The sequence below is a fragment of the Nerophis lumbriciformis genome, linkage group LG33 (genome assembly GCF_033978685.3).
Source record: "Nerophis lumbriciformis linkage group LG33, RoL_Nlum_v2.1, whole genome shotgun sequence".
Classification (NCBI taxonomy): domain Eukaryota; kingdom Metazoa; phylum Chordata; class Actinopteri; order Syngnathiformes; family Syngnathidae; genus Nerophis; species Nerophis lumbriciformis.
This window is the reverse complement of record NC_084580.2, coordinates 23,056,519-23,069,903: the sequence shown is the minus strand read 5'-3', so window position 1 is coordinate 23,069,903 and position 13,385 is coordinate 23,056,519. Positions and strand designations below refer to the sequence as shown.

General features: G+C 41.2%; 4 protein-coding genes across 5 annotated transcripts in view; 2 read left to right on the top strand and 2 right to left on the bottom strand.

The window, feature by feature from the left end:
- The window catches only part of LOC133575759 (uncharacterized), a 70,028-nt gene extending 58,107 nt beyond the window's left edge, over positions 1 to 11,921 (bottom strand). Inside the window, exons 1-2 of the mRNA XM_072912158.1 lie at positions 11,166 to 11,921; positions 5,594 to 5,812 (exon numbers count right to left, since the gene is read on the bottom strand). Coding sequence (XP_072768259.1) covers positions 5,594 to 5,812; positions 11,166 to 11,289 — 343 coding nt within the window. The 5' untranslated portion in view covers positions 11,290 to 11,921. The remainder of the gene's footprint in view (positions 1 to 5,593; positions 5,813 to 11,165) is intronic.
- The window catches only part of LOC133575717 (uncharacterized), a 215,002-nt gene that overhangs the window by 21,691 nt on the left and 179,926 nt on the right, over positions 1 to 13,385 (top strand). The window lies entirely within an intron of this gene.
- Positions 1 to 13,385, bottom strand: part of LOC133575695 (uncharacterized) — a 196,419-nt gene that overhangs the window by 81,155 nt on the left and 101,879 nt on the right. The gene's annotated exons all lie outside the window — the stretch shown is intronic.
- The window catches only part of LOC133575751 (uncharacterized), a 381,675-nt gene that overhangs the window by 274,672 nt on the left and 93,618 nt on the right, over positions 1 to 13,385 (top strand). The gene's annotated exons all lie outside the window — the stretch shown is intronic.

The window sequence follows — 13,385 nt, the reverse complement described above, 5'->3', positions numbered from 1 at the left end:
CAAATCTAAACATCAGACATGGAATTGATTAGCTGGATTTCGACTCAACTGACAAAATCTTTTCGACGACGAAAAGAGGTTCTGGGGAGCCTGGCTGCCCTGATGGAACCATTGGAAGACATCTACCTATTTGGAACCATGATCGCGGGGCACCTGCTGATTGGGCTGGGCATTGCTCTGGTGTATTGTAAAATTCGTAAGACGATGGCAGCCACTCAAGGAGCCCAAAGGCTGTTCGTCGCAATGGAAGGTTTGGGCCGGGCTGTGGGATCAGTCTGGTGCGATTTCTGAACTGAATCGCAAGACTGATCACATCATGGAGAAGCTTGCTGAAAAGGAAAAATTGGATATGAGACCCAACATGGACAGATAGAACAGGCAAGCCATTGTAATGTCTGCTCGAGGAAAAACAAAAATCCTTATCTACGATTTGAATCCCCCAAATGGCCTTGAGGACAAGAACAGGCTGTTCTGTAAACATCCCCTGAGGACTTTCAAAGATGGATGCTTTTGACCTCCTGCCTTCCTCAACGACACCTGGAAGTCGAACTTTGCTTGCAGTGCATGCAGAACGGCCCTGGATCTATGAACACAACACCACTACACCCAAAGACAATGGGCATATACACAAACACACTCCCCACTCCGACCCCACGCCTTCACCAGCGCTTGATTCCCCTTCGGGGTGATGGACGGCTGAGTAGCGCTTTATAACAGCAGGCCGGCCTCCAGGGCCCCCCCCCCCCGTCTGTTGCGAGTTGTGATTATATGTACCGTATTTTCCGCACCATAAGGCGCCCTGGGTTAAAAGCCGCGCCTTCAATGAACGGCATATTTCAAAACTTTGTCCACCTATAAGCCGCCCGGTGTTGTAAGCCGCATCTAACTGCGCTAAAGGAATGTCAAAAAAATAGGTCAGTCAAACTTTAATAATATATTAAAAACCAGCGTTCTAACAACTCTGTTCACTCCCAAAATGTACGCAAATGTGCAATCACAAACATACGTATATCAACATGGACAGAGCTGCGTGAAAAAAGCCACCCGGCCTCTTCGCGTAAACTTAAACTTACCTTAACCACTCGCTCATCTTTTCTTCATCCATCCCTTCGAGTTAGCTTTTATGATGACGCCGGCTGGAAAGGTCTCTTTTGGCAAGGTCTTCCTTTTGAATATCACCATGGGATTTTCTGGCCATTAGCATGGCAAGCTAGAACCACAGTGAAGGATGACTTCTCATTCCCTGTGGTGCGAATATTCACCGTACGTGCTCCCGTTGTATCCAGTGCGGTTCACAGGAATATCAGTTGCTGTGAAATAGTACCGGTAATCCGTGTGCGGATGGAGAGATTGCGTCTTTTCATGAACCGGATCCCTGACGCTTAGTAGGAGCCATTTTGTGGTCTTTACAGATGTAAACACACAAAGGAAATGAAACGTACGGTGATATCCGCGCGCTTTTTCTTCTTCTACGCGGGCGGGCGGTTGCTTGCGTAGAAGAAGAAGCGCTTCCTGTTCTACCGGGAAAAAAGATGGCGGCTGTTTACCGTAGTTACGAGACCGAAACTTTATGAAAATGAATCTTAATATTTATCCATATATAAAGCGCACCGGGTTAAAAGCCGCACTGTCAGCTTTTGAGTAAATTTGTGGTTTTTAGGTGCGGCTAATAGTGCGGAAAATACGGTAACATGTTTATGTGTGCTATGGCAAATGAGGTTTTTTCCCTTGGACTCAGTCTGGACCCCTTCCCGGGGGTCCAGCCTTTGACTGATATTTTTTACTCTTCCCCTCTTTCCCAATATCACCTTTTTTCCACATTTTTAAGGAGCGCCGTAAGTGGCTGTTCCGTTGGCGGTCTCGTCTTGTCTCCCTGTAACGTATGTCTGCTCTTCGTGGGACTGTGCCGAAAATGTAATTTCAGTTCTTATGTGTCTTGTACATGTTAAAGAATGGACAATAATAAAGCAACCTTGAAATCCTGTAAAGCACGTTGCCACTGGACTCTAGAGCAGTGTAGACCCCTTCTCTGGACTGATGAATCACGCTTTTCCATCTGATTTAGAGGTTCCCAGGAGATTGCTACATTTTGGACTGCAATGTGCCCATTGTGAAATTTGGTGGAAGAGGAATTATGGTGTGGGGTTAGTTTTTCAGAAGTTGGGCTTGGCCCCTTAATACCAGTGAAAGGAACTTTGAATGCTCCAGGATACCAAAACATTTTGGACAACTCCATGGGATGGCACATCAAGTTCATATGCGAGTAAAGGCAGGTGGCCAAATACTTTTGGCAATATAGTGTATTTTACATTTAGAACAAAATAAAAAGTATGAACCGTTTAATGCGCCTTATAATCCGATGCGCCTTTTGTATGAAAACAAACCTGACTAGAACTGCTCATCGGCAGTGCGCCTTATAATCTGGTGCGCCCTATGGTCCGGAAAATACGTAAAGTGTACTGTGGAATAAACATGCTCAGGTATTGAGAGCGATGCACAGAGTGAGACCTCTTAGTCCGGTTTAAAATCCACAGACCAAGAAGGAAACACACAGACATAGCAATGTATTGATGACAGCAAGAATTAAGTTATTAAGTTTATTTTCATTTATATCGGTCCCGGCCTGCGATTGCATGAATATTTTAATGCCTCCGGACATCGTATTTAATGCTTTTTAATACCATTTAAGTCAATAATTTAGGCAAAGTCCATTTAATGACTTTTAATGCTCTTTAATGAGCCACAGAAACCCTGTTAAAGCTCTTGAATTTAAACAAATGTGGACCAATCGGTACAAAAATCGACAGTAACAACACCAATTAGAATATCAGTATAAGGTTTTTGTACTACCGTATTTTCCGCACTATAAGGCGCACCTAAAAACCACAATTTTTCTCAAAAGCTGACAGTGCGCCTAATAACCCGGTGCGCTTTATTACGATTCATTTTCATAAAGTTTCGGTCTCGCAACTTCGGTAAACAGCCGCCATCTTTTTTCCCGGTAGAACAGGAAGCGCTTCTTCTTCTACGCAAGCAACCGCCAAGGAAAGCACCCGCCCCCATAGAACAGGAAGCGCTTCACCCGCCCCCATAGAACAGGAAGCGCTTCACCCGCCCCCATAGAACAGGAAGCGCTTCACCCGCCCCCGGAAGAAGAAGAAAAAACGCGCGGATATCACCGTACGTTTCATTTCCTGTTTACATCTGTAAAGACCACAAAATGGCTCCTACTACGCGACAAGGATCCGGATCATAAAAAGACGCAATCTCTCCATCCGCACACGGATTACTACCGTATTTCACAGCAACTGAACCGCACTGTGGAACGGGAGCACGTACGGTGAATATTCGCACCACAGGGAATGAGGAGTCATCCTTCACTGTGGTTCTAGCTTGCCATGCTAACTTCCACCCATCCAAAAGAGACCTTTCCAGCCGGCGTCATCATAAAAGCTAACTCGAAGGGATGGATGGATGAAGAAAAGATGAGCGAGTGGTTAAGGGAAGTTTACGCGAAGAGGCCGGGTGGCTTTTTTCACACAGCTCCGAAGGCGAACACACCTTCACTAAGACGGGCAGATAGCGCCGGTCGACATACGCCAACATCTGCCAGTGGATCGTAAATGCCTGGGCAGATAGTTTCGGTCACAACTGTGGTCCGAGCTTTCCGGAAGGCAGGATTCACAGAACTGCTGCACAACAACAGCGACACTGACTCCCGATGACTTCTACGAGACGGAACCGGCCATTTTTGGATCCCACGCTTGCGCAACTTTTCAATTCGGACACCGAAGACGAAGAATTCGAAGGATTTACGAATGAAGAATAACTTCAGAAGGTGAGCGCTATGTTTATTTTGTGTGTTGTGACATTAACGTTCGAGCAACATTATGTTGCTATTTATTGCTCTACACCATTTTGAATTTTACTATGTTTGTGATTGCACATTTGCGTACATTTTGGGACAGAGTTGTTAGAACGCTGGTTTTCAATATATTATTAAAGTTTGACTGAACTATCTGACTGTTTTTTTGACATTCACTTTAGCGCAGCGTTTTTTTGACATTCACTTTAGCGCAGCGTAGGCGCGGCTTTTAGTCCGGGGCGGCTTATTGGTGGACAAAATTATGAAATATGTAATTCATAGAAGGTGCGGCTAATAATCCGGTGCGCCTTATAGTGCGGAAAATACGGTACATATATTTTGTTGAGTTTGTTATTGTTTACAAACTCAGTAAAAAAGGAATACTTTAAGGGCATAAACCAACTGATTTAATTCAGAACCATATTTAAATATTCAATTGATATTCCAACACCACCATCCTGTGTTTTTGTCTGATTATGATTGCGAACAAAAATTAAGTTATTCAACTATCTTGAAAAATTTAAATATCAGCATCCGCATTGGTAGAACCCATACTGCCCCTGTAACTACTTGGTACTGGATCGATACCTACATTTGTAGTATCAGCCAAAACTAAAGTATCAAACAACAAAACAAGTGATTATTACATTTTAACAAAACAGAAGAATAAGTGATTATTACATTTGAACAGAAGTGTAGATAGAAACACATTACATTAGAAAGTTCCTAAAAAGAAAATATTGTAAATGGAATTATTGAGACAATTCTAGGATGTATTTACGATTTTTACGAGATTTTGATAGAATTTAATACATTCTAAGGCCAGTGTGGCTTGGTTGGTAGAGCGGCCGTGCCAGCAACCCGGCGGTTCCAGGTTCGATCCTAGTCACTGCTGTTGTGTCCTCGGGCAAGGTACTTTACTGAAGAATGACTCATAATTGTCGCACGGTAAAGGGGTGTGAAGCAAGCGTCCTTTCGTGACTATCGCCATTGCCGGGTCTAAATTGGCTGTGAAACGGTACCAACTTGTCAAGAGTATGTCCTCATCCTTCTACTATCGAGGTGAGAGGCACGATTCATGATCTGGAATAATCTTTCACCAGCACCGAGGCGAGGAAGGAGCTCACCAGCCGGTGATGTCAACATAGACACACAAGCTATAAATAGTTTGTCTGCGTTAGCACTTATAATAACAATATCACTAATACTTGGTTGGTATTCAAGCCACGAAATGCAAACGGAGTATTGTTGGCCCTTTTTGGATGGTTATAGAGGACCTCCCATTGGCTCCATTGCAAGTGGACTTTTATTTACATTTATGAGTTAGAATGTGATTTAAATATATATATATACACCGGTATATATATATATATATATATATATATATATATATATCACCTCCACTAGCCCCTCGTCCTCCCGTCCGAGTCCCGAGCACAAATTTGCTCGTGTCTCCTCCCATAATGCCCAGGCAGCATGTCTCGCTTGCCCACAGCAAAACAATGTTCTCATTTGTCATGTTTTATAATGGTTGTGAACAATAGTAAAAATTTCCCCCCAAAACTGCAGTTCCCCTCTAAATTCCAATGATTAGATTCAAGACTTTAAGTGAATGAGCATGAAGTGATGAAGCCTACTTGGATGAGAGGACAAACGTCTTCTAAGACAAAGTGAACAGTCCAGTTGTGATGGATTGAATGCCCTAAGAATAAAATGATATGTGCTTACTTGGACTGTGATGAAGTTGTGAGGACTCAGGTGGTTTGTCTTCATGCTCTTCAGTCTTCACAGAGACAACAGTCAGTGGAAAATTGGTGAGATCAGCCTCCTCCTGCCCTAGAAGAGACTCTTCCTCCTGAGTGATCCACACTTCCTCCTCTTCCTCTTTAATGTGGGGTGGCTGTGGATCCTCCTCTTCCATGTTAATGTGGGTGGGCTGCTGGACGTCTGTTGGGAAAATAAGTAATGAAGATAAACAGAGAATAGAGGTAGTTTTGGACTGACACTGTAGACACAATTACATTATTTGTGTTATTTCGTGTGTTGTGTTAAAATGTGTAGCAAAACAATAAAAATATGGGAAATACTTCCTATTGTCCCAGCCACTAAAATTAATTAAAAAGTGAGTATGAAAACAGACTTGGAAATTTGATGGGGGCAATTTGAAAAGTTATTTATAAATATGAGGCAACATTGATTGAGGCATTCTTAACTTTACATTCACTGATGTAAAGCGTGTAAATATTTTATTCAGTATACGGTCTATGACACCTAAACTTTATCTCTAAACTTAACCATGATCTTGTTGTTATGATCCGCTGCCCGGATCATAGTCTGTTTACGTTTTTGAGGCACTTGTGTTTTCAGCACCTTTTAAGTTTGTGTGTTTCAGTTGCCATGACGGCAGATTACATTCACCTGCCTCTGGTTAGTGTTCGGGATGATTACCTGTTGCCCGGGCACTAATCAGAGAGCTATTTAGTCTATGCCCTGGCCTCACTCGGTCTGGCTTCCTAGTTTGCATCACGCAACAGGTAACCACAGTTAGTTTTGATTCCTCTTTATATGCTAGCTTCCACACTAGGCTCTACTTTGCTTTGCCATCCGTGCTATCGGCACCCTTTTGGTGTTTCCTGTTTTTCCCCCCCGCATAATTTATGAAGATTAAATCACTTCCTACCTGCACACTGTGTCCGGAGTCCGTCTGCATCTTGGGAGAATGAATCTCCGCATCACAATGCGACCCGATCGTTATACTTGTAATGACATAGTCATTACCATAACTTCAATATCATAGAAATATAAAATCTAATTCCAAAATCATTTAAGTTGTATGTTTTTGTCATCATGCAAAATACTTTTGTGGTCATTTTGTTGGCTGGGCCAAAAGGAACTTATAACTAAAACATGTTTTACTATGTGGTGTTTTATAGAGTATCTCCATCAACAATTCCTCTTTAGGAATTGGAGACCATCTACGACACGCTGAAGGAAAGTCAGTCACCTTTATGTTCTTTTAATAAATCAAGTGTTGACTACTTTGGTTATTGAAAATAAATGTTTACTTTCACTTATTGATGCATGTAGGTCAGAATCAGGAAATAAAATAACTTAAATTAGATTTGATTACAGTATAAAATGTATTTGGTGAGTGTGTGAGTTTTGTGTAAACATGTTGATACAGGTTTACATCTTCTTGGGGACTGGAACACAGATATGTCCCGAAAGGATGCACCCATTTTTAAAACCTTCACTAAGCTGTGCCACCAACATTGCCTCACTTAGCTCATTAAGCAAACTACCAGGGTGAGTGAGTCCTTTTAAACCTTCATAGACCTTTTTGTTACTTCTGACCAGTCTAAGATCACCACAAGCGGCTTAAGGGATCATTCCATGATTTTCTTTACCCGTAAAGAACATAGAACCGAGGCTGATGGCCACAAAACAAGCAAAGCTACAATCCTCAAGGCCTAGACTAGCAAGGCTTTCAAAGACAAACGGGCAAATTAAGACTCACCTTGGTACTTGCAAGTACACAGGTCTTTGGGTCAATTCCTAACCTCAGAAAAGAAGATAACTTCACAGTCAAAATGGGTGACAATATTATAACAAACAAAAATGAGATTACCGTATTTTCCGCACTATAAGGCGCACCGGATTATTAGCCGCACCTTCTATGAATTACATATTTCATAATTTTGTCCACCAATAAGCCGCCCCGGACTATAAGCCGCGCCTACGCTGCGCTAAAGTGAATGTCAAAAAAACGCTGCGCTAAAGTGAATGTCAAAAAAACAGTCAGATAGTTCAGTCAAACTTTAATAATATATTGAAAACCAGCGTTCTAACAACTCTGTCCCAAAATGTACAAATGTGCAATCACAAACATAGTAAAATTCAAAATGGTGTAGAGCAATAGCAACATACCGGTAATGTTGCTCGAACGTTAATGTCACAACACACAACACACAAAATAAACATAGCGCTCACTTTCTGAAGTTATTCTTCATTCGTACCGGTAAATCCTTCGAATTCTTCGTCTTCGGTGTCCGAATTGAAAAGTTGCGCAAGCGTGGCTTCCAAAATGGCCGGCTCCGTCTCTTCGAAGTCATCGGATTCAGTGTCGCTGTTGTTGTGCAGCAGTTCTGTGAATCCTGCCTTCCGGAAAGCTCGGACCACAGTTGTGACAGAAATATCTGCCCAGGCATTTACAATCCACTGGCAGATGTTGGCGTATGTTGTCAAAAAAACAGTCAGATAGTTCAGTCAAACTTTAATAATATATTGAAAACCAGCGTTCTAACAACTCTGTCCCAAAATGTACAAATGTGCAATCACAAACATAGTAAAATTCAAAATGGTGTAGAGCAATAGCAACATACCGGTAATGTTGCTCGAACGTTAATGTCACAACACACAACACACAAAATAAACATAGCGCTCACTTTCTGAAGTTATTCTTCATTCGTACCGGTAAATCCTTCGAATTCTTCGTCTTCGGTGTCCGAATTGAAAAGTTGCGCAAGCGTGGCTTCCAAAATGGCCGGCTCCGTCTCTTCGAAGTCATCGGATTCAGTGTCGCTGTTGTTGTGCAGCAGTTCTGTGAATCCTGCCTTCCGGAAAGCTCGGACCACAGTTGTGACAGAAATATCTGCCCAGGCATTTACAATCCACTGGCAGATGTTGGCGTATGTCGTCCGGCGTTGTCTGCCCGTCTTAGTGAAGGTGTGTTCGCCTTCGGTCATCCATTTTTCCCACGCAGTTCGCAGTCGTGATTTGAATGCCCTGTTGACACCAATATCCAGCGGTTGGAGTTCTTTGGTTAATCCACCCGGAATGACGGCGAGTGTTGTATTTGTGTGCTTCACTTGTTTTTTGACACCATCTGTGATGTGGGCGCGCATAGAGTCGTATATCAACATGGACGGAGCAGCGTGAAAAAAGCCACACGGCCTCTTCGCGTAAACTTCCCTTAACCACTCGCTCATCTTTTCTTCATCCATCCATCCCTTCGAGTTAGCTTTTATGATGACGCCGGCTGGAAAGGTCTCTTTTGGCAAGGTCTTCCTTTTGAATATCACCATGGGAGGAAGTTTCTGGCCATTAGCATGGCAAGCTAGAACCACAGTGAAGGACGACTTTTCATTCCCTGTGGTGCGAATATTCACCGTACGTGCTCCCGTTGTATCAACAGTGCGGTTCACAGGAATATCAAAAGTCAGTGGAACCTCGTCCATGTTGATAATGTTCTCTGGCCGGATCTTTTTTTCCGCTATCTTCTTTTTACAATATGCACGGAAAGTAGCCAGCTTTTCTTTAAAGTCGTTAGGCAGTTGCTGTGAAACAGTGGTCCGTGTGCGGATGGAGAGATTGCGTCTTTTCATAAACCGAAAACACCAAGAAGCACCACCTTTAAAATCATCCAGGTGAAGTTCGCTTGCTAGCGTTGTTGCCTTCATTCGAATAGTGATGGTGCTGACACTTCTGCTTGCTGCTCTCTGCTCAACAACCCACTGTTCGAGTTCGTCCTCCAACTGTTGCCATCGTGCTTTGTTCCCTCGGAAGCTCTGTTTTGTCTTCTTTACCTGGCGCAGGTCATCTTCTTGCTTCCTCCACCTACGCACCATTGATTCATTTATGTTATATTCTCTTGCTGCTGCTCTATTTCCGTGTTCTTCGGCATGACTTATTGCCTTAAGTTTAAATTCTGCGTTATAAGCGTGTCGTTTAGTAGGAGCCATTTTGTAGTCTGGTCTTTACAGATGTAGACACACAAAGGAAATGAAACGAAATATCCGCGCGCTTCTTTTTCTTCCGGGGGCGGGCGGTAGCGCTTCCTGTTCTATGGGGGCGGGTGCTTACCTTGGCGGTTGCTTGCGTAGAAGAAGAAGCACTTCCTGTTCTACCGGGAAAAAAGATGGCGGCTGTTTACCGAAGTTGCGAGATCGAAACTTTATGAAAATGAATCGTAATAAAGCGCACCGGGTTATAAGGCGCACTGTTAGCTTTTGAGAAAATTTGTGGTTTTTAGGTGCGCCTTATAGTGCGGAAAATACGGTACCTATCTTGGCTGCATCGTAGAGACTAATCTCTCTAAGGAAACAATGACTACTAAGGTAATCAGAGAATCAACCGACAAATTATGTTCTTACTAGTCTTGTCCCGATACCAATATTTTGGTACCGGGACCAGTACCAAAATATATATTGATAATTTTCTAAATAAAAAGGACCACAAAAAAGTGCATTATTGGCTTTATTTTAACCAAAAATCTTAGGGTACATTAAACATACGTTTCTTATTGAAAGTTTGTCCTTAAATAAAATAGTGAACATACAAGACAACTTGTCTTTTAATAGTAAGTAAACAAACACAGGCTCCTAATTTAGTCAATGACATATGCAGTAACATATTGTGTCATTTATATTCTATTATTTTGTCAAAATTATTAAGGACAAGTGGTAGACAATGGATTAATAATCTACTTGTTCATTTACTGTTAATATCTGCTTATCTTCTGTTACAACATGTTCTATCTACACTTCTGTTACAATGTAGTAATCACTTATAATTCTGTTGTTTGATACTTTACATTAGTTTTGGATCATACCACAAATATGGGTATCAATCTGATACCAAGTAGCTACAGGATCGTGGTCTGGTGTAGAAGATACACCACACCACTAAACTACCCAAGTACCGGTACCTGTCTCGATACTTCAAAATATATTGACCATTATATCACAGTCAACCCAGATTTCACTCCAAAAAAGGTTCTGATTTATTTGCCTGCTATATCACCAAAATGTGGAACTTCCTATCAATAGCCATAAAGGAGTGTAAATCCCTTACTTCCTTCAAAGTTGCTTTGAAAAGACATTACAGGTTGTGGCTACTCGTAACTGGGAATAGACAAAGCTTTTTGCTTTTTATTTTATTTTAATTAATTTTCTAGCTGTATTTTTGTACTTTAAATGCTACTTTCTACATAGTAGTGTGTTGTGTGTGAGTGAACAAATATTTCAAGTGAAACCATGTCAGGTTTTCTTGTAGCAGTGAATGTGTACCGTGATGAAAGTGTACCCTTTCCTATGCAAACTTCTCATAACTCCTTCAATCAATCAATCACACATTGTTACAAACTGAGAGGAACATCAACTTCAAACTGTCTCGTTTTCATGAAGAATCTAAATGGAAGCATTGCATCATCCCCACAAGACAAAGCATCTCCCTATTGAAGAAAAGTGTTACTAATGAAATATAAAGTTAGTAAAGATGTGAGAGTAAGAAGTCAACAAACCTGTTCTGTGTAACACAACTTGATGTTTCTTGAAAACAGCGTCCAGTAGTTGATGTTGTCGCTCCTTCTCCTCTTTTGTTGGACAAAGTTCCTCCTCATACTTTGCTATCGTTCTTTCGCACATTTTCCCACAATCACAACACTTTACACTCACATTTGATCTCTACTTAGCGATGTGTTGATAACGTCCGCGTCTCTTTGTTAGCAGCTAACAAGCTAAGCTAACTAGCCAGCTAAGCTAACTAGCACAAGACTTGATAAAGTGCGCTCAGACTAATGTATCCGGATACAAACAATGACTAACAATGTTTCATCTACTACACGACATATATGCGTACATGTATGCACTAAATACAAATAGAGAAACAATAATGGCCAGTGGCCACGTTTAGGCCTTCTCTGTCAAACGCCATTTTGCTTTTGACTCCTTCGTCTTCTTTGGATTTCCAGCAGACTAGTAGAGCATCTTAGGCCTCCACAGCTTCTTAACGTCCTGTCCTATGGTCCATACTACATTCTACAGTACAGGAGGTCTTCGTCCTGTCCTATGGTCCATACTACATTCTACAGTACAGGAGGTCGCGCTATCAACCTTTCAATGGACCACTTCCAAGTTGGCTTCTTCTTCTTCTTCTTTTTTTGTTTAATGGCGGTTAGGGTTGACAACTGTCCCGTATTACCAATGACGTCACGTATTTGAGACAAAAGACGCGGGTGTGCTGAATTTAGAGGGCACTAGGACCGCTCGGCGCACGTATTGTGTGGCCGCAGGAAGAGCAGCAGGAAGTATCCTTGGAGAAAGAAATAGGTGAGTGACTAAGCTTTTTATTGTATTTTTATTTTGTAGTTTATATATATATATATATATATATATATATATATATATATATATATATATATATATATATATATATATATATATATATATATATGTATTTTTTTTTTAGTTTTTTTTCACCACAGGCTGTGCTTCTAACATACTCCTAATACGTTTTTCCTATTGGTCTTCTTTTTTATTATCAATCAGAAGTGTCACCAGGACGTCCCCTGGCCCTAACACTCCATGAAGGACATTTACGGGCATTGACCCCCATCCATACTTGCCAACATTGAGACCTCCGATTTCGGGAGGTGGTGGGGTGAGGGGGCGTGGTCGGGGTGGGGCGGGGGCGTGGTTGGGGGCGTGGCTAAGAGGGGAGGAGTATATTTACAGCTAGAATTCACCAAGTCAAGTATTTCATATATATATATATATATATATATATATATATATATAAAAGAAATACGTGACTTTCAGTGAATTCTAGCTATATATACATTTATTTTATTATATATACTGTATATATATATATATATATATATATATATATATATATATATATATATATATATATATATATATATATATAAAATAAATACTTGAATTTCAGTGTTCATTTATTTACACATATACACACACATAACACTCATCTACTCATTGTTGAGTTAAGGGTTGAATTGTCCATCCTTGTTCTATTCTCTGTCACTATTTTTCTAACCATGCTGAACACCCTTTCGCAAGTACCCACCGGTTTCGAGTACCACCAAAAAAACTGAATCTCTGAAGACAGTATCAAAATCTGTGTTAAAGGTGTATAAATATTTGTATAATAAGCATGTTATTGTTTACAAATGAGGGTTAAGAGTTCAGTACTAAAAAAAAAAAAAAAAAAGAACGTGGCTGGAGTACAGTTTTTTAATTGAGCTGCTGCATTTTTTGGTTGGGTTGTTTATTTCTTTTGAGTAACTTCTACATTTCTAAAAGGGGAGGAATGTAATAGAGTGATCTATGTTTGTCTGTTGCCATCTCCTGGTGAATGTTGGCTATAGCGTACTGGGGTTACTTTTTGGTTGGCCAACGATTTACGTGGTGTTGCGCACCTGACGTCAAGTGTGTGAGTCTGTTCTGAAGTCTACAGTAAAGAGACGTACTTCATCACCTCGCCTGGTTATTGCCTCCAACTCAATATATTACAACAACATTGCTGTTTACGGCAGACAAACTGCTTTACGGTAGAATAAAACATGACTGCTGTTGTTGTGTGTTGTTACCGCGCTGGGAGGACGTTAATGAAATTGCCTAACAATAAACCCACATAAGAAACCAAGAACTCGCCCTCAATCATTCTACAGTTATAACGTGTTTGGGCAGGCACGCTGTTTATATTGTGGGAAAGCGGA